The sequence below is a fragment of the Salmo trutta genome, chromosome 38 (genome assembly GCF_901001165.1).
Source record: "Salmo trutta chromosome 38, fSalTru1.1, whole genome shotgun sequence".
Classification (NCBI taxonomy): Eukaryota; Metazoa; Chordata; class Actinopteri; order Salmoniformes; family Salmonidae; genus Salmo; species Salmo trutta.
This window is the reverse complement of record NC_042994.1, coordinates 17,193,945-17,211,759: the sequence shown is the minus strand read 5'-3', so window position 1 is coordinate 17,211,759 and position 17,815 is coordinate 17,193,945. Positions and strand designations below refer to the sequence as shown.

At 45.5% G+C, this 17,815-nt stretch overlaps 1 protein-coding gene across 4 annotated transcripts in view; it reads left to right on the top strand.

Annotated features, from left to right (window-relative positions):
• Positions 1-17,182, top strand: part of spred2a (sprouty related EVH1 domain containing 2a) — a 29,888-nt gene extending 12,706 nt beyond the window's left edge. The window contains exons 2-6 of one of the 4 annotated variants that reach the window (XM_029738757.1): positions 2,216-2,393; positions 2,787-2,955; positions 3,219-3,283; positions 14,895-15,059; positions 15,366-17,182. In XM_029738757.1, the coding sequence (XP_029594617.1) occupies positions 2,216-2,393; positions 2,787-2,955; positions 3,219-3,283; positions 14,895-15,059; positions 15,366-16,082 (1,294 nt within the window). In that variant the 3' untranslated portion in view covers positions 16,083-17,182. Of the gene's footprint in view, positions 1-2,215; positions 2,394-2,786; positions 3,010-3,218; positions 3,284-14,894; positions 15,090-15,365 lie in introns of all 4 variants that reach the window. The other 3 variants (XM_029738756.1, XM_029738755.1, XM_029738754.1) reach the window with 3 other exon arrangements.
• The last annotated feature ends 633 nt before the right edge of the window (positions 17,183-17,815 follow it).

Here is a 17,815-nt window from a genome sequence, read left to right as displayed (position 1 = left end):
TATGCGAAGGAGATGTCGCGCTGCATGAGGCAAATAGTGGTCACACCAGATACTGACTGGTTTTCTGAACCACACCCCTACTTTTTTCTAAGGTACCAACAGATGCATATCTGTATTCCCAGTCATGTGAAATCCATAGATTAGGGCCTAATGGATTTATTTCAGTTGACTGATTTCTTTATATGAACTGTAACTCAGTAAATTCTTTGAAATTGTTGTATTTATATTTTTGTTAAAAAATAAAACGCAACATGCAACAATTGCGAGTTACAGTTCATATAACGAAATCAGTCAATTTAAATAAATTCATTAGGCCCTAATCTATGGATTTCACATTAATGAACAGGAGCGCGGGCCTGGGAGGGCATAGGCCCACCCACTTGGGCGCCAGGCCTGTCAGAATTAGTTTTTTTCCCACAAAAGGGACATAAATACTCCTCAGTTTCATCAGCTGTCTGGGTGCCTGGACACAAACAATCCCGCAGGTGAAGAAGCCGAATGTGTAGGTCCTGGGCTGGCGTGGTTACACATGGTCTGCGGTTGTGAGGCCGGTTGGACGTACTGCCAAATTTTCTAAAACAACGTTGGCTTATGGTAGAGAAATTAATATTCAATTCTCTACCAGCTTTGGTGGACATTCCTACCAATTGCACGCTCTCTCAGCTTGAGACATCTGTGGTATTGTTGTGTGACAAAACATTTTAGTGGTCTTTTATTTTCCCCAGCACAAGGTCCACCTGTGTAATGATCATGCTGTTTTATCAGCTTCATATGCCACACTTGTGAGGTGGATGGATTATCTTGGCAAAGGATAATGCTCACTAACAGGGATGTAAAGACATGTGTGCACAACATTTGAGAGAAATAAGCTTTTTGTGCGTAAGGAACATTTCTGGGATCTTTCAGCTCATGAAACATGGGACCAACACTTTACATGTTGCGTTCATAGTTTTGTTCAGTGTAGTATATTCAGTATATAACACACCTCCAGGCTGTGTAAGGGCTATTTGACCAAGAAGGACAGTGATGGAGTGCTGCATCAGATGACCTGGCCTCCACAATCACCCGACCTCAACCCAATTGAGATGGTTTGGGATGTGTTGGACCACAGAGTGAAGGAAAAGCATTGCTCATGAAGCTGGTTGAGAGAATGCCAAGAGTGTGCAAAGCTGTCATCCAAGGCAAAGGCTGGCTACTTTTGAAGAATCTAAAATATATTTAGATTTGTTTAACACTTTTTGTTGGTTACTACATGATTCCATATGTGTTACTTCATAGTTTTGATGTCTTCACTATTATTCTACAATGTAGAAAATGGTCAACAACAAAAACATTTTTTTAATGCGTAGGTGAGTCCAAACTTTTGACTGGTATTGTATGTATGTACAGTTGAAGTCGGAAGTTTACATACACCTTAGCTAAATACATTTAAACTGTAGTTTTTCACAATTCCTGACATTTAATCCTAGTAAAAATTCCCTGTCTTAGGTCAGTTAGGATCACCACTTTATTTTAAGAATGTGAAATGTCAGAAAAATAGTAGAGAATTATTTATTTCAGCTTTTATTTCTTTCATCACATTCTCAGTGGGTCAGAAGTTTACATACACTCAATTAGTATTTGGTAGCACAAACTAGACACTCCCATGTACTTGTCCTCTTGCTCAGTTGTGCACCGGGGCCTCCCACTCCTCTCTCTATTCTGGTTAGAGTCAGTTTGCGCTGTTCTGTGAAGGGAGTAGTACACAGCGCTGTACGAGATCTTCAGTTTCTTGGCAATTTCTCTCATGGAATAGCCTTCATTTCGCAGAACAAGAGTAGAGTGACGAGTTTCAGAAGAAAGTTCTTTGTTGCTGGCCATTTTGAGCCTGTAATCGAACCCATAAAATGCTAATGCTCCAGATACTGAACTAGTCTAAAGAAGGCCAGTTTTATTGCTTCTTTAATCAGAACAACAGTTTTCAGCTGTGCTAACATAATTGCAAAAGGGTTTTCTAATCAATTAGCCTTTTTAAAATGATAAACTTGGATTAGCTAACACAACGTGCCATTGGAACACAGGAGTGATGGTTGCTGATAATGGGCCTCCGTACGCCTATGTAGATATTCCATTAAAAGAAACTGTGTGTGTGTAAGCACCTGCTCTACAATTTCATTGTCCCTCTTTCCCATGCTAACTGACTGACCACAACTTTCCCCCTCTCTCAACCATACAGTGACAGCTACATTGTGCGCGTCAAAGCGGTGGTCATGACCCGGGACGACTCGAGTGGCGGTTGGCTGGCCCAGGACGGTGGGTGCCTCAGCCGTGTGGGCGTGTGCAAGGTGCTGTCGGCCGAACTGCTGGGCCGAAGCAGCTTCCTCATCCACGGCGAGCGCCTCAAAGACAAACAGGTGAAGACCCAGCTAGCACTCAGACCCAAATCCTGACTTGTTACAGTAACAATTAGCTCACTAGCTTCCGAAGTAAGAAGTGTCGTTGGTAAAGTGGGATCGAATCCCGTCCAGGGCAGACGAGGGTCGATTCTGTCACACACATTTAGAATGTATTCACAAATCCTTAATTGCCACCAATTAACGTTTTTCAGGAATGTTCATGTCACCCAAATGTGTTTGTCAGATATCGGTCCTCAGATTTTTTTCTTTGTTGCTCTTTCTGTTCCTTTTATAGATAATTCAGGTAGTAGAATCAGCGTGGGCTTGATGTAAAGAGGATTGTAGTTCGAGCATACTTTGTTAGGAGCATGGTTTAGTTTATAGTCCATTCAAACGTGTGCCTCCTCCCAGGTGATTCTGGAATGCTTCCTGAAGAAGGATCTGGTGTACACCAAGGCCACGCCCACATTTCACCACTGGAAAGTGGACAACAAGAAGTGTGGCTTGACGTTCCAGAGCCCGGCCGACGCACGCGCCTTCGACCGTGGGGTCAGGAAAGCCATGGAGGACCTGACGGAAGGTACGGGAGGGGAAGGCGAAGACTATGAGGGCTCTATCGCAATGCTCTTGAATGGTATACATCCTTTTATAGCCACTGATAGGTGAAAGAGGTGGATTGGTAACCACCACGTTGGTTTAACTTATCAAATGCGTTCAGATCATCATAGTAAGAAAAGGAAGATGTTTGATGCTATGGGGATGTGGAAGTCCAGCTGAAGTTTTTCAGCCTCCTGCGCTGCAGGTTACTCACTATTGGCTCGTTCTGCCATCTTTGTTTTCCAGGATCTACCACCTCTTCTTCAACCATCCAGAACGAGGCCGAGTTGGGTGACGACGATGTTTTCACTGTGAGTTCCTCTATTGTAGTTTTAAACACCAGCAAGTTCAGGGACATTATGAACACTTGAGAGAATCCAAGTTTGTCTTTTTTTGGTTAGGGTCAAGATTTTAGTCCCACCCAAAACTCTGGGCTTCATGTCAATGGAGACTAGATGGTATGTTTCCCATCTATGGTCATGGCTGTCCACTTGCATATTGGACTCCATATTGTTTCCGTCTGCAAGATCACCTCTAGTCTGTGCTTGGTCAGACTTCTCTCTCGCCTTCACTTATAGTCCTTTTTCTTTTTTGAAGTACGTGTGAATATTTCCCCCAAAAGCGAGTAAGGCAGTTATTTTTGTTTGGCCCATTTCGGGAAGAGATGGCCCTTTGTTTTTGAGCAGGAGATGGCTGGTGTGATAGTAACAGGCGGCTGGTGGGGTGGGGGGGTAGGTATCCTGTAGTGTTTTGACCAGACTCCTCCGCCGCTTGGCATTTTGGTTTGTCGCCGTCACAGGAGATGAGGAGCAGCAGGCGGGGGTCGCGAGGTCTCTTCCTGCCCCCCCACTCCCCCTCCTCTAAAACTGTCATTAGCAGCTGCTTCCTAGCAAACTGCCTCTGTGATTTAACACCATGGGAGGGGGGAAGGAGGGGAGGACTGAGAGAAGGGAACGCCTTGTGTCTCTCTCTCTCTCTCTCATGTTGAACAGTCTGGAGAGAGCTGGGTTTTTTTGGCCAGCCCTCTTGGAAGAGGGAGTTGCTGTGCGCACACTGATGCTTCCTTCAGCTGTGTTTTGACTTGCCTCCGTTGTGGATTTCTGCAGATGGATGTTTTTGTTAGCCAGCAATTGTGCATGTTGAAAGAGCCCGTTTCGAAGCAAACATCTAAATAACTTCATTGAGAATGCTCGAGATGATTAAACGTGCTAATTTACTCAAGTGCAGAAGCTGTGAAAGGGCATGTGGCTAGCATAGTTCAGGTTCCCAAGCTACCAACTTTGACACATTAGACAAGATGGGCCACTTCCATCTATTTAAGATCTTTTTAAGGGCTCCCGAGTGGCGCAGCGGTCTAAGGCACTGCATATCAGCGCTAGAGGCGTCACCTACAGACCCTGGTTCGATTCCAGGCTGTATCACAACCGACCGTGATTGGGAGTCCTAGGGTGGCGCACAATTGGCCCATCATCGTTAGGGTTAGGCCGTCATTGTAAATAACAATTTGTTCTCAACGGACTTGCCTAGTTAAATGAAGGTTAAAAGAACAAGAAAGTCCGCACACTCTTCAAGCTCCCAATTCACTGCTTTATTGACAACGTTTCGATCGGAAACGGATCTTCGTCAGTTCAAACTAACAAACGGAGTGCTCACTTCCCAAAATATACCCATTTCACGTCACATGACAATTACGCACATGACACATGGTGGGTGTGGAAACAATTCAATTCACTTTTGTGCACAATCAATCATAATCAATCACGGAGGTACATATGGTCATAAAGCATTATATACATACAAATGGTTTCAAGTTTAAAAACCTAGGCAAAGGTAAAAAAAAATAAGATTGTTGGAATACCCGCCCATATGACCATTACGCGCAAGAGGCGTGGTGGCCGTAGAAATAATTCCAGGGACCTATTTCAAAAACAACTTGTGTAACCCTCTAATCATTTGATATCAATGAGATGGGCACATAAAGTACTTACAGAATCTAATGATACGGTGTGTTCAGAAAGTATTCAGACCCCTTGAGTTTTTCCACATTTTGTTACGTTACAGCCTTATTCTAAAATGGATTCAAATGTTTTTTTCCCCCTTATCACACAATACCCCATAATGACAAAGCAAAAACAGGGTTTTTTTTAGACACTTTTGCTAATTTATTAAAAATAAAAAACGGATAATTTCCAAAAATAATTCAGTCCTTTTACTCAGTACTTTGTTGGAGCACCTTTGGCAGCGATTACAGACTTGAGTCTTGGGTATGATGCTGCAAACTTGGCACACCTGTATTTGGGGAGTTTCTCCCATTCTTCTCTGCAGATCCTCTCAAGCTCTGTCAGGTTGGATGGGAAGCGTCTCTGCACAGCTATTTTCAGGTCTCTCCAGAGATGTTCGATCGGGTTCAAGTCCAGGCTCTAGCTGGGCCACTCAAGGAGACTTGTCCCGAAGCCACTCCTGCGTTGTCTTGCTTTGTCATTATGGGGTATTGTGTGTAGATTGATGAGGGGAAAAAAGTAATTTAATCAATTTTAGAATAAGGTTGTAACCTAACAAAAAGTAGAAAAAGTGAAGGGGTCTGAATACTTTCCGAATGCACTGTAGATAAATGCGCAAAACATTTTTTCCCTGTGCATTGTGTTCTTAAAAATAGATTTTATTTCCATACAAGTGCTCGAACAGAAATCATGCGAATACTCGAACAGTCAAAATATTTCAAATACCCATCCCTACCCAGAGCTAGCTAGCTAGAATGTGGCCACCTCCCGCAGTTCACTAGATCACTGCCCTGAATGCCAGTTCCATTCCTGGCATGGATAACATGAAAACCTCACACAAGGCATCAAAAGCATCAGTCCAGTAAGGCATACATTCCTGCACAGCTATAACTGCAGTGTGTGTTGATGTTATATCACAGGGTTTTGAATAGGCCTAATTTCCAGGGAGGAGAGAGCGAGGGAGATTGTACATGAGTCATAAGTGTTGCATCTGCAGTGGAGGCCTCTGCCTGGCAGCCTCCATCCCAACTGCTGCTGCCTGACCCACTGTAATGTTCCCAGCCTACACAGCTATCCTAGCAGACATGCTAACCCTTTACTACCACTGTACACTGACTACACACTGCTAGCTATCCTAGCAGACATGCTAACCCTTTACTCCCACCACTGTACACTGACTACACACTGCTAGCTATCCTAGCAGACATGCTAACCCTTTACTACCACTGTACACTGACTACACACTGTTAGCTATCCTAGCAGACATGCTAACCCTTTACTACCACTGTACACTGACTACACACTGTTAGCTATCCTAGCAGACATGCTAACCCTTTACTACCACTGTACACTGACTACACACTGTTAGCTATCCTAGCAGACATGCTAACCCTTTACTACCACTGTACACTGACTACACACTGTTAGCTAGCCTAGCGGACATGCTAATATGTTACTTATTTATCAAGCAGACACACGAACACTTAAAGGGTCACTGAGATTTAGGTTGTTTTTCTACTTACCCAAAGTCTCTGCGTGCAGTTTGGAGATTATTGAAGTAAGCATATCGCTAGTTTAGGACAATGTCGAAGGTGCGTGAAGATGTCGGAATTCAGATATGACGGCATGGTTTTAACACTATCCATGGAGCTTTTAAACATACGGTGCCTCAACATGGTTCAATGTTTCAATAAATCAGCACTGTGAACTTTTTCAAGTTTCTGATATCGCCAGTGTCTTGGAGCTTAAATTGGGATCATGTATACTGTGCTCATGACGATACAAAAAGAAGAGTAGGCCTAACACAGAGTAAACAAGGCATTTGTGCTAAGTGCATGGATCTTTTATACACCTTCGCCATTCCTGGAAGTCTCCCATTACAGTAGCCAGCTCCTCTCAAAAGCATGGAAATAGTCTTTATAACTGAACCAAAGCTGGGTGGTGTAATATTCATATGTGAATACATACTGAATTATAATTGGATGCATTTTACCGCCGTATCCTACTGTGCAGTGATTGGTTAAGACCACCCAGACGGTTAGGGCATAGTCAGTTGATCGTGGTTGGAGATAGGCGAACATGTAGTTGTAGCTAGTTAATAAAGAGTTATGTTAAGAAACATCCTGTAGTTCTGCGTTTTATTATTTGTACAAAGCGTACAAAACAAGACATGGTGTCAGAGTAAATGGTCTTAAAAGATGGATTTTTCTGGAGTTCCTTCACCTCGAATGGACTGGGAGTCTACAAACTTACCCGATGCATGGCGTAAGTACAAACAGCATGTGGAGCTAATGTTCACGGGTCCTCTGAAGGAAAGAGGAGAAGAGGAAAAATGTAGCTACCTGCTCCTCTGGATCGGTGAAAAAGGGAGAGATATTTACAACACATGGACACTTACCGAAGCTGAATCAAAGGTACTGAAAACATACTACGATCGTTTTGAAGCATATGTTGTGCCGAAGACTAATACAATTTTCGCTAGGTACAAATTCCATGAGAAAGTACAGGGAGCTAGCGAGTCTTTTGAACCGTTTGTGACTGGGCTGCGTCTGCTTGTGAAAGACTGTGATTATGCAAACAAGGATGAGATGGTCAGGGACCGTATTGTATTTGGAATACACTCACCGCGAGTGAGAGAGAAACTTTTGAATGTTGGGTCTGAGCTAACGCTGGACAAAGCTATCGACATAGCCAGATCTCACGAGCTAGCACAGGCTCAGATGAAAACCATTTCGCGCCGCAGCACGAGCGCATCACGTGAACAAGCAGTGCACGCAGTCAGGCAGACATCAAAGCACACCTCCGGTGCCCAGAGAGCGCGTTTCAGAACGGAGAGAGACATAACTCCAAAACAGAGCGACACAGACTCAAAACGCCCCAAAACATGTGGATATTGTGGATACAAAGTGCATGGCGAACAAGGAAATTGCCCAGCTAAAGGCAAACAGTGTACTAAATGTGGTAAATGGAATCACTTTGCAAAAGTGTGCAGAGCTTACCGTGGAAAAACAGTACACACAGTGAGTGAAGATGAAATGTCAATCAAAGAGTCAAATGATGATGAACTGTTTATTGATTCAGTGACAGGAAAAAGTCACATATCAGAGACAGAGCAAGCCTTTGCTGACATTGAGATAGGAACACAAGGCACAAAACTAAAGTTCAAACTAGACACTGGTGCACAAGTAAACATTATTCCTCTGAATAAGTACCGCAGCTTGACATCTGAGTGTGAGCTACAGCCCACCATGCGCAGACTGACTGGTTATGGTGGTGAACAGCTCCCAGTAAAAGGCACATGCACTTTCAAATGCAAATACAAGGAAAGTGACATGATGTTGGACTTTTACGTTGTTGACACTAGAGCACCTGCAGTGCTAGGTCTTAAAGCATGTTTAGACATGGACCTCATCAAGCTAGTTTTATCAGTAACAGCACCAGTAGAGACAGGAAATGTACTGGAGGAGTTTGCTGATGTCTTTACAGGAATAGGATTATTCCCAGGAGAATGTACCATTCACCTTGACCCAGACGCAACCCCTGTGGTCTACCCCCCGAGAAAGATTCCCCTTGCTCTCCGTGCCCGTCTGAAGAAAGAGTTGGAGAGCATGGAACAATCTGACATAGTCACCAAGGTTACAGAACCAACCGACTGGGTAAACGCGTTAGTGGTGGTGGAGAAACCACGCACAGGCAAGCTCCGAGTATGCCTTGACCCAAGAGACTTGAACAAGGCTATCAAACGGCCCCATTACCCTTTACCGACGCTAGATGGCATCACACACAAGCTAGCGGGAGCACACTACTTCAGCGTCATGGACGCTAGATCAGGCTACTGGGCTATCAAGCTCACAGAAGAGTCATCTAAGCTTACAACATTCAACACACCGTTTGGACGCTACAGGTTCCGTCGCCTGCCTTTTGGGATTATCTCAGCCCAAGACGAGTTTCAGCGAAAGATCGACGAAGTGTACGAAGGCCTCGACGGAGTTGTGGCAATTGTGGATGACATCCTTGTCTATGGTCGAACCAAAGAAGAGCACGACCGAAACCTCCGCGCGATGCTGCAAAGATCCCGCGAGAGAGGAGTCCGGCTCAACCCAGAGAAGAGCACAGTCGGCGCTACAGAGGTCAGCTACTTCGGACATCTTCTCACAGCGAATGGAATCAAGCCAGATCCACAGAAGATCTCAGCCATAAAAGAAATGGAGCCACCAAAAAACCGTGCAGAGCTGGAAACAGTGCTTGGCATGGTCAACTACTTATCCAAGTTCGCACCCAGCCTCTCCAATGCTAATGCACCCCTGCGTCAACTGCTAAAGCAGTCCAGTGAGTTTCTTTGGGACAAGCAACACGACATTGCTTTCCAGAATGTGAAAGACTTGATCACGAGAGAACCAGGACCAATCCTTGCCTACTACGACCCCAACAAAGAGCTCAGACTCCAAGTGGACGCGTCGAAGTATGGACTAGGTGCAGTGCTACTGCAAGAAGGAAAGCCCATCGGCTACGCTTCCAAATCTCTCACAGACTGTGAAATCAACTACGCTCAAATTGAAAAGGAGCTCTATGCCATTCTATTCGGATGTAAACGGTTCCATCAGTACGTATATGGACGACAAGTCATTGTGGAATCCGACCACAAGCCCCTTGAGTCAATCATGAGGAAACCACTAGCTGCAGCCCCGCCAAGGCTACAGAGAATGATCCTTCAACTACAAAAATACGACTTCACAATCACTCACCGTCCAGGCAAAGACATCCCTGTCGCAGACACACTCTCCAGGAAGTTTCTTACCTACAAGGACAGCAGCCTCAGTGAAGGCATGGACATGCAAGTACATACTGTGTACAGCAACTTACCAGTTAGTGACACAAAACTGAAGGAGATCCAAGCAGAAACAGGAAAGGACTCTCAACTCACACAGCTGAGGGAAGTCATACAGGATGGATGGCCTGAGGAGAGGAGAAAATGCCCTCAGAGCGTCTCAGAATTCTGGAACCATCGTGATGAACTATCACAGATCAACGGAATCATTTTCAAAGGAGAGAAAATCATTATTCCTACCAGTCTCAGAGAAGAGATTTTGACAAAGATCCATGCTGGACACATGGGCATGGAAAAGTGCAAACAGAGAGCACGGGACATTATGTTTTGGCCTGGAATGTGCAAACAAATAGAGGACATTGTTGGTAGATGCACCATCTGTCTTGAAAGACGCCCCTCAAACACCAAAGAGCCAATGTTACCTCACTGTATCCCAGACCGACCCTGGCAGGTGGTGGCAACCGATCTGTTCACCTGGAACAACGAGGACTACATCGTAACAGTGGACTACTACAGCAGATACTTCGAACTCGACAAGCTTCACAGCACCACATCTGCAGCTGTGATACACAAGCTAAAAGCAGCCTTTGCCAGGCATGGCATTGTAGAGACTTTAATATCTGACAATGGGCCCTGTTACAAATCAAATGAGTTTGAATCCTTCACAAAAGCATGGGAGTTCACACATGTCACCACAAGCCCACATTACCCTCAAAGTAATGGCCTTGCTGAAAAATCTGTGCAGATTGCTAAATCACTCATGGACAAAGCAAAAGCAGACAAGAGAGACCCCTACCTCAGTCTCCTTGAATACCGCAACACTCCAGTTGACAACTTCAAATCACCAGCCCAGCTGTTGATGAGCCGCAGACTTCGCTCAACCCTTCCCAGCACCAACCAGCAGCTGCAACCTGAGGTCGTCAGCTACAATGAAATGCATGGAAAACGTGCACAGAGACAACAACAACAAAAGCGATACTACGACAGGTCAGCTAGACCACTGCCACCACTGATCGACGGAGAGTCAGTTAGAATCCAAGAGCATGGCCTCTGGAAACCAGCAGTCGTCATCCAGCCAGCTGACACTGAACGTTCATATTACGTCCGCACAGCAGAAGGAGCAGTGTACCGCCGCAATCGTCGTCACTTACTGAACACAAAAGAACAACACACTGATGAGATGAACTGTTCCCCTGAAAGAGAACGTGATGGACTAAACACACACACAGCACAACATACACCATACTTACCTGCAACACCACAAGAGCTGTTGACTGACACAGAAGCATGCTCAACATCATATCGCACAAGGTCAGGAAGAGAGGTCAAGCCCAGAGCTGTCCTCGACCTGTGAAATGTCAAAGGGTGTAGGCGGATCGCTGCCCTAAAAGAGTTCCAGACTGTAAACTTGTTATTGAAAGTTCACTTGAAATGCTTTGGTATTGTATTTGTTTGAAATGTTAAGATGTCATTTCTACAGTGAAAGCTGAGTTGCTGAGAATCCCTTGTTCTAAAAGTAACAGTATGTTGGATCATTGTTTCAGAGTCTATGTTGATTCAGTTGGTGTGTTATGCAATATAAATGGTTACTTACCATGAGTTCAAACTACAGAGCATGTATTCAAAAGAAAAGCTTAGAATATGTAAACATTTGTATTTTGTTTTAAAAGAAGGGGGATGTAATATTCATATGTGAATACATACTGAATTATAATTGGATGCATTTTACCGCCGTATCCTACTGTGCAGTGATTGGTTAAGACCACCCAGACGGTTAGGGCATAGTCAGTTGATCGTGGTTGGAGATAGGCGAACATGTAGTTGTAGCTAGTTAATAAAGAGTTATGTTAAGAAACATCCTGTAGTTCTGCGTTTTATTATTTGTACAAAGCGTACAAAACAAGACAGGTGGTTGGTCATTTAGTCTTACAAAAAGGTATACATAGTAAAGAATATTTTATAAATGTGGTTATTTTACTGATAATCATAAGAAACGTGATTCTATCCACTTATCTGTCCCGTTGTCACATAGAGATGTATAGATATCAGAACATTGTATGATTGCCATTGAGACCGATAAAACGTTGCGATCGCTATAGATCTGTGTGACAACGGGAAAGAGAATGACGTGGATAGAAGATCAGTCAAAGTAACACATTTACTATGTTTAGTTTTGTAAGACTATAAGTTTGACTAGTTGGAAGATCTATTTCCCTGCTTTTGAGAGGTGCTGGCTACTGTACCGGGAGACTTCCAGAAATTGCTCTAAACTAACGATATGCTATCTTTAATATTCTCCAAACGGCACACAGAGACATAAAAATGGTTTTCAATGAGCTCGTCTGATTCTGGTTAAGTAGAAAAATGACCTAAATCTAGAAATCTCGCAGTATCCCTTTAAGCTAGCAGACATGCTAACACATAACTAAACATGCTAAAACGTGATGCTGACAAGACTACCAAGCTCAAGAGAAAAGACACTACTAAAGCACACAACTAAGAAATGGTTAAGTACTACACTACTACTTAAAGAAGCTGAGATGGGCCTTCACTGCTACACAACTTTATCCACTCAACATTAATAATAGCGCCCTGATGATACTAGGCCAATGAATCCGTCCATTGTAACTCATTTGCTTTCCTCTTGTCTGGCGTACCTAGCCTTTATTCTAAATCTGATAGTGATGGGAAGTCCAGGTCCTTACACTCGCTTCCCCTCTCTCTTCCTTTTTTTTCTCCTTCTCCCTTCAAAATGGCATCAAAGAGGAAAAGGGCCTAGCGTGTCGTTTCCACAGGATGTCCAGTCAGAAGGAAGAGGGCCCGTCAGTAATCCGTCACTGCCTCCCTGTTTACATAGCTGGCCCTACTTAGAAAAAGCAGGTCTGCTCAAGGGAACGCTTCAATTCGCCTTGGTTGCAGCCCCCCTGTTTTTTTAATTTTATTTTGGAATCTAGCCTCATTCCCCTGTGGCCCAGAGAGCTAGCCTGAAGGAGGGGGAAGGTAACATTGTATTAGATAGGATCTATCTTTTTTGAAAAGCCTGAGGGAACTGAAGTCCCGGGCACAGATGGAGGGGAGAGGACAATGACAAATGACCTTTACCCCCCCCAGGCGCTAGAACAATATTAGTCAAAGAGTAAATAAGACACTCCCTGGGATGATGCAATACTTCCTCCTCTTTTTGGAAGGTCTGGTGTGACTGGTGAGATTTGGACAGACTGTTGGAATGTCTCCCTTTGGGGCTTGTGGGGGGATGTTTAACAAGGATGCAGGAGGCTCAAATGCCTCACACTGTGTGTGTGTGTGTGTAGGCTTACCCTTTTGGACATCAGGGTCTTTTTGAATGGGCTGCTGGTGAGTAGACTGTCCACTCTGTAGTGTCGATGAGGCCGAGGGTAGTTTTAGAATCGCCAGCTGCCGCGAGTTCCATTCCTGTGTCTGGTCTGGAGGCTAAATTGATAATTAGCTCAGCCACAAATACACCCCTCCCCAACCACAGAAATCATTCCCAAGCACAGGAACACACATGCACACACACTTACAAATATATCCCTTACATATGCGCGCACACACAAACACACTCACAATTAGACCCTGTCGCACACATCCCCCAACCGGCCCCACAGTAATCACACTTAGCACAACACACACACACACACACACAGCTCCTACCATTTGGCTTTTCCTGTGCTCTAGGGCACAGTGGCTAGAAGCTGGCTTGTGCGTTTGTGTGTGTGTGTGTGTGTGTTACTCTGTAATTACATCAAAGGGCTCCTGCCCTCCACCAGATGCAGCCCCTTGCCTTAATCTCCAGTCTTTATTCACCTCCATTCACGCCCAAACCAAGAGATGATGAAAATCTTCAAACAAGGCAGAGGTATGCCTTTGAAATCAGACGCTGCGCCACACACATCTCTCCCCAAGCAACACGCCTGGTGGACTTCCGTGGCTTTTGTGATGAACATGGGTAATTTATCCCTTTTACATTCCATAGGTCTTGTGCTATGAGTGCTCTAGAGCATTTCTTTCTCTCTCTTATTATTATTTTCCCTCGAGAAAGCCCCGCTGTCGGAGTAAATATCTGAACAGGGTCTGTGTTTGTAATCATCTCCATCAGACGGGCCCCGGTTTGCCTCCTAAAGAACTTTTCTCAACCTTAACCAAGCTCTTGGCATCGCCCAAGGAAGGGATACCACTTTTAGCTTTGGCCGGGCTCGCCAAAGCCCTCTAGCAAGAGAGGCTGTCTGTCCCATAAACCCGGGACTAAGAAACCAGAAACCGTCCAAAGTGAATGAGAGTGGACGAGAGAGGTGGTGCTCTCATTTTGATATCATATGCCGTGGCCTGATTCCCTCTCGTATGATTACCCGCTGCCTAGTGGTCCTCTGGCACGCAGTGTTGCGGTGAGGCGAACGAGGGAACCGAGTTAGCTCAAAAGCATGCCCCCCCCCCCCCCCCACATGAAAGAGGTGCCCCGCGTCGGCCTCAACTGGTGACGCAATCGACCACACTCCTGGTCTTGCTCGATGCTAAAGGGGCTGTAAGTCTCCTAGCTGGAATTAATTTAACCTACCCTCAATATAAAAAAAGGAGTCTTCAGAACCATTTTTACCACTCTTTTGTTCTTGAAGGCATCATTTTTTTGGAGGCGTGGGGGGTAGGGAGGGAGATTTTGACTCTGAGCCATGACACACTTTTACCTTAGCAAATGCACACTGAGCACGTGCCATGTGCAGGTCGGTTTGTTGGTCTCTGTGTAAAGGGCCGATGGGAGTCTGCTTCCAGCACGGGTTCTCGTGTCCAATCGAGGTTGTCGTTATCTCACCATCTCCAAAATTAGTGGTAGCGTTCATTACATCGCTAAGCGTAGCCAAACACAATGTGCCAGAAAGCAGTGATGTTTTCTAATGGGAAGCTTGGTCGGATATTCCTTGTGTAGTCGTGGGTCGTGTTCATTAGACATCAAGCGGAAGAAAATGGACAAACGGGAGGGGCTATCTAGAGCTGTCCAATAAGAAATGCAAAACGTCTGTTGCGTGCCCTGATGAACAGGACCCTGTCCTGACTCGTGTTTGGTTTGGTCTTGTCTCTCAGAATGCCACCGACAGCTCGTCCAACTCCTCCCACTCCCAGAAGAAGGAGCCCCTGCAGCTGCAGACCCTGGCCCCGCCCAGCTTCTGCGAGCCGCGCCGCCACAACTGCATCCTGGGCCACTTCTACGACCAGCACCGGCCCTCGGACCACTACTTCCTGGATCAGGTGGGTGGCTGGGGGACGACAGTGGCGAAGGTGGGTCACCAAAACTTGGATCTTTTAAAAAAAATCATATGTGTTGGAGCTAGGGGCTTGCGGCTATATTCTTTACTACAATGGATAGGTGGGAGGGACAGAAGGAATGAGTGTTCTTGAAGTACAAACTATAGTACTAGTGTGATAATGTATTTCAAGTTGGGCCTGGAAGTTACCTGCTTGTTGGAAGACATGTTCAGATGCCCCATGTTTAGTTTTGTAGTTTGTAGACTGGTCTGTGTAGTTCTCATCTTTTTTTGCTCTCCATCTCTGCAGTCGGTTCCCATGTTCCCACGCCACGTCCGCTTCCAGGTGGAGGAGGAGGAGATTGTGCGCATCAACCCTCGCGAGCGGACCTGGCTGACTGGGTACGAGGACTACCGGCACGCCACCGCCACGCGCGACAAACTCATCCAGCACCCCGAGGACGCCGACGCCTACGTGCACTTCGCCAAGAGCGAGCCGCCCAAGCACGACTACACCTACCCTTACCCCCTGGGCCTTGATCCCCACCAGCATGCAAGGGACCCCAAGATAGGCTGCGTGGACCAACTTGGTGGGGGCGGCCTTATCGGGGGACACAGGGCGGTGGTCACAGCCCAGCCCCGCACCCTCCAGCTCAAGGTCAAGCGGCGGAAGGAAGACGGCGAGCGCTCGCGCTGCGTCTACTGCCGGGACATGTTCAACCACGAGGAGAACAGGCGCGGGCGGTGCCAGGAGGCGCCGGACCCCATCCAGACGTGCATCCACCGGGTCAGCTTCATGTGGTGCGCGGACAGCCTGCTCTACCACTGCATGTCGGACCCAGAGGGCGACTACTCGGACCCGTGCTCGTGTGACACCAGCGACGAGCGCTTCTGCCTGCGCTGGCTGGCCCTGGTTGGGCTGTCGCTGCTGGCCCCCTGCATGTGCTGCTACGCCCCCCTGCGCGCTTGCTACCGCTGCGGGGTGGCCTGCCACTGCTGCGGGGGCAAGCACAAAGCTGTTGGCTGAGGGCCAGGAGGTGCCAGGGGGGAGAGTAGAACAGAGACCCATGGAAGGGACTGGACCGGAAGAGGGTGGCCCCGCTATTCTTTTGTTTTGTGTTTTTGTTTTCGCTGTTGTGTCTCTCGGCCAAATTCCAGATGGGAAAACAATTGGCTTGTCCCGATTCTTTTCAAAATGGAAATTTCTCTCGTGGAAAGAGAAAAAATAAGTTTCCTATTGTTTTTTTTTAATAGTTTTTTTTATAGGGGTACCCTGCCTACGGCTTCCACGTCCTTGCATTACAAAGACTAAAACAATGAATATTCATATATAAATATATATAAACAGGTACTTTATATTTTTACACTCATGTGTTTTAAAGGCTTGAATATTTTTTTTTTTATCAGTGTTTTGTGTGAGGTCAGTGTGAGCGTTGTTTTCTGAGGGGGGCACTCACTTTGTTCCCCTCGCATGGCTCACCACCAATCACAGATCAAGCTGGTTCCCGCCTGTAAAGCAGAGGCACTTAAATCAAGGGTGTGTCCTAAATGGTACCTTATTCCTTATAAAGTGCACTACTTTTGGTCATAGCCCAATGGGCCCTAGTCTAATGTAGTGCAATATATAGGTAATAGAGTGCCATGTGGGATGCAGCCCATCTGTGATCACGTCTGCCCCTCCCAGCCAATGAAACAAAAGAAAAGGCAAACGTTTAACCAGTGTGTCCTTATTCTGCACCTTGACTACTCCTGACCTAGCCTGTTCCCAGATCAATTAGACCTGAGTCCAGGCTACCCCTGACTATACAGATTTTTTAAAACCAAATTAAAACTAATATCAATGAATGTCAGTGGAGACACACCTGGGAAAAAAACCTGAAAGTACCATTCTACTGCTTAGTCAAATTAGACTGAATGTATTGTGGATTCGACCCAGAACAGAATCTAAACTGGGTCAGGTGTACTTGGGTATTGGATGGGGAAACCCTGCTTCAGACACTTCATCTGTAGGGTTGTGTGTGTCTGTGTGACTTCCTATGTGCAAAAGTCTGGAAAATGGTATGGGCAACAATGTATCCCTGATTGCTATTGTTGTGACTTCAACTAAAAGCCAAAATGACAAAATAAGCTGCAGCATTTATATAGACTATCGAAATTAGTCTTTTTTTTTTAAAGATAATAATCCTCAATCAACCGTTTATTACAGTGGAGGAGAACAAGCCTTAGGTGACTTTTTATTCAGTTGATGTTTGATGATAATCTTTTGATAAAGTTATTTATTTGCCTTACTAAATTTAGACACCAGCCTAGGGGGTTAAGAGGAAGGGAACGGTCCCATTTGTAAACTAAACACAGCCAAGAGGGGAAGAGGAGGGGTTTTTTGTCACCTTTTGAGATGGATGATGTCGTTGTCCACACTACAGTGTCAATGGTGCTTTCTTTTGCGTGTCTTTTTCTTTTGTCTTTCAAAAGGATACTCAACGAGGCTAACTGTCAGGGAATCGCTATCTATAGAGTTTTGCTAAACTTTAGCTCGAGAGAAAGACAAACCGTTTTGATCTGGTTGCTCATCTTTCCCCACAAGGGTATAAGATTGTGGGTTCTCCAACGAAGGGACCTGCTAGCACACCTGATTCAACTAATCACCTAATTGTGTTCTTCAGTCTATACCATAATTAGCTGATACGGGTGCGTTACTGCAGGGCTGGAACGAAAGGCTGCACACCCAGTAGCTCTCCAAGACCAGAGTTGTGGAGAAGT